General features: G+C 46.5%; 1 protein-coding gene across 34 annotated transcripts in view; it reads left to right on the top strand.

Annotated features, from left to right (window-relative positions):
- ank2b (ankyrin 2b, neuronal) overlaps positions 1 to 1,989 on the top strand; it is a 188,743-nt gene that overhangs the window by 184,553 nt on the left and 2,201 nt on the right. For 33 of the 34 annotated variants that reach the window (XM_034856387.1, XM_034856386.1, XM_034856382.1 and 30 more), the window contains 4 exons: positions 290 to 373; positions 490 to 654; positions 774 to 965; positions 1,068 to 1,159. In XM_034856387.1, coding sequence (XP_034712278.1) covers positions 290 to 373; positions 490 to 654; positions 774 to 965; positions 1,068 to 1,159 — 533 coding nt within the window. The remainder of the gene's footprint in view (positions 1 to 289; positions 374 to 489; positions 655 to 773; positions 966 to 1,067; positions 1,160 to 1,989) is intronic. The other variant, XM_034856396.1, reaches the window with a different exon arrangement.

The following is a 1,989-nucleotide window of genomic DNA, read 5'->3' on the forward strand; positions in this document are numbered from 1 at the left end:
CTTCAGATACAGTATTAGGGGACCACTAAGGTCTATATAAAAGCATCCAAAGAGCACCATGTCATGGGACCTTTAATAAACCCACAATGTTTTTTTTTGTTTTTTTTACTTTGGCGCCTACATATGGTATCTGAGGAAAGATTCCCATAGGTGCTGCAGATGTGGTGGTGTGGATCATGTATGGGTGATATACTATCATATGTTAATAGAGAAATACTTTCTCCAAAGGAAATACCATGTTGTTGGTTCTTCCCCTTTGTGCAGTAACATGTGCTTTGTCTTTTCACAGGCAGACGACCTCCCTGATATCCCATCACAGACCGTCACAGAGGAGAAGTACACAGACGAGCATGGCAACATGGTCGTTAAGAAGGTAAGGATTCTGTATCATCTACAGAGATTTCACTTAAAACCACAGTGCTGTTACTCGGTCTACATGATGACAGACGTTAACCGGCCTTGTTGTGGTCTTCCTGTTTGGGCCACCAGATCACGCGGAAGGTGATTCGTAAATACGTGTCAGCGGACGGCATGGAGACCCAGGAAGTGACCATCGAGGGGTCCCACCAGGAGACGGTGCAGGTCGAGGAGGGGGACTCTGTCTCCAGGGTGGTGAAGAGGACGGTGCTGCACAGCGAGGGAGACCAAAGAGAGGTCAGTGTCATTTCTGATTCTGATTCTGATTGTGATTGATTAAATGTTGCAGCTCCACACTAAAGAACGTAGTACTTTGTACATGCAGTAGTACGTAACAGATGGCGTCTTCTCTCCAGCTGAGCTTCTCGGAGCCGCGGGCCCTCGGCGCCGGGCCCGGGCCCTCGGCCTTCCAGGCGGAGCCGGTGCAAGGTCGGAAGGTCAGCAAGGTTGTCAAGACGACGGTGGTGAGAGGCGAGAGGATGGAGAAGCGGACGGGGGAGGCCTCGCTGGCGGCGGACCTCCCCTCGGCCAGGCGGGACTTCGAGAAGGTCAGTGGGACGTCCCAGTGTTCTAGTAATACGGATGATTTTAGAACGTATCTGTAATAATTCCCACTGTTTGTGTTGTGATCCCCCCCTCCCCCCCCCCAGGCTTTGAGTTATGCTGGAGGCTTTGGGAAATCCCTCCTGCCTCATGTAGTAGAGACCGAGATTGTGCAGGACGACGGTTCTGTGATTAAAAGGTTGGACTGCAGCATGGGAATGCGTAGAAATTTACTAATACTGCCCCCCCCCCCCCCCACCAACAGAGTGTATACAGTATGCGGGGTTTTTAAATGTGTGAAACCCCCCAAAAAAACGGGGATAGACTCATTCCCGTTGCCAGTAGGAGAGTAGGCCTTTTAGTTATGTCCTTTCTGTTGGGTCACACACAGCAGCAGAAAGCAGCATGGCCGGTGATGATGCTCTTTTTGATATTTGTATATTTTTTGGCTGTTGACTTCAAATATCACTCACTGCACCTTTAACATGGACACATGGTGTGATTGCACTCGTTATGCTCACCTTTAATCTCCCAGGCCTAGCTTGATTGTGACTTGTACTTTGCAGAGTAAGTAAGAAAATGATAGTATATTTTGTAGTTTGGGCCATTATTGTCCTTTTTTTAACTGAGATCCGGAATACCTTCCAAGCAGTTAGAAATCTTTTAAAGCTGCCATTTGTAGAAATGTGTAGCATCCTTGTCAAAATGAGACAATGCCAGTTGAAATGGTGCTTTCTATACACCGCCACTGTTGGGAAACTCCATGTTGTACACATAGTGGCTTGAAACAAGTCTCCAGTTTCAGTATAATCCATATTCTGTATGTACTATATATGAATATATATATACATATACACTGTATATACTGTATGTAGGTGTGGTATATGTCCAAGCTGTCGTAGCGTGCCGTATTGCTTGCAGTCAGTTAAAGGGCCAGAATATAACTGAATTAATATAACTGTATTTGCAGCAATTCCTTTATTTAAGTAGCATTGCTTAAAGGGATGGTTCGGAGTAATTTCACCCTAG

This window comes from Etheostoma cragini, chromosome 19 (genome assembly GCF_013103735.1).
Source record: "Etheostoma cragini isolate CJK2018 chromosome 19, CSU_Ecrag_1.0, whole genome shotgun sequence".
NCBI classification, from domain to species: domain Eukaryota; kingdom Metazoa; phylum Chordata; class Actinopteri; order Perciformes; family Percidae; genus Etheostoma; species Etheostoma cragini.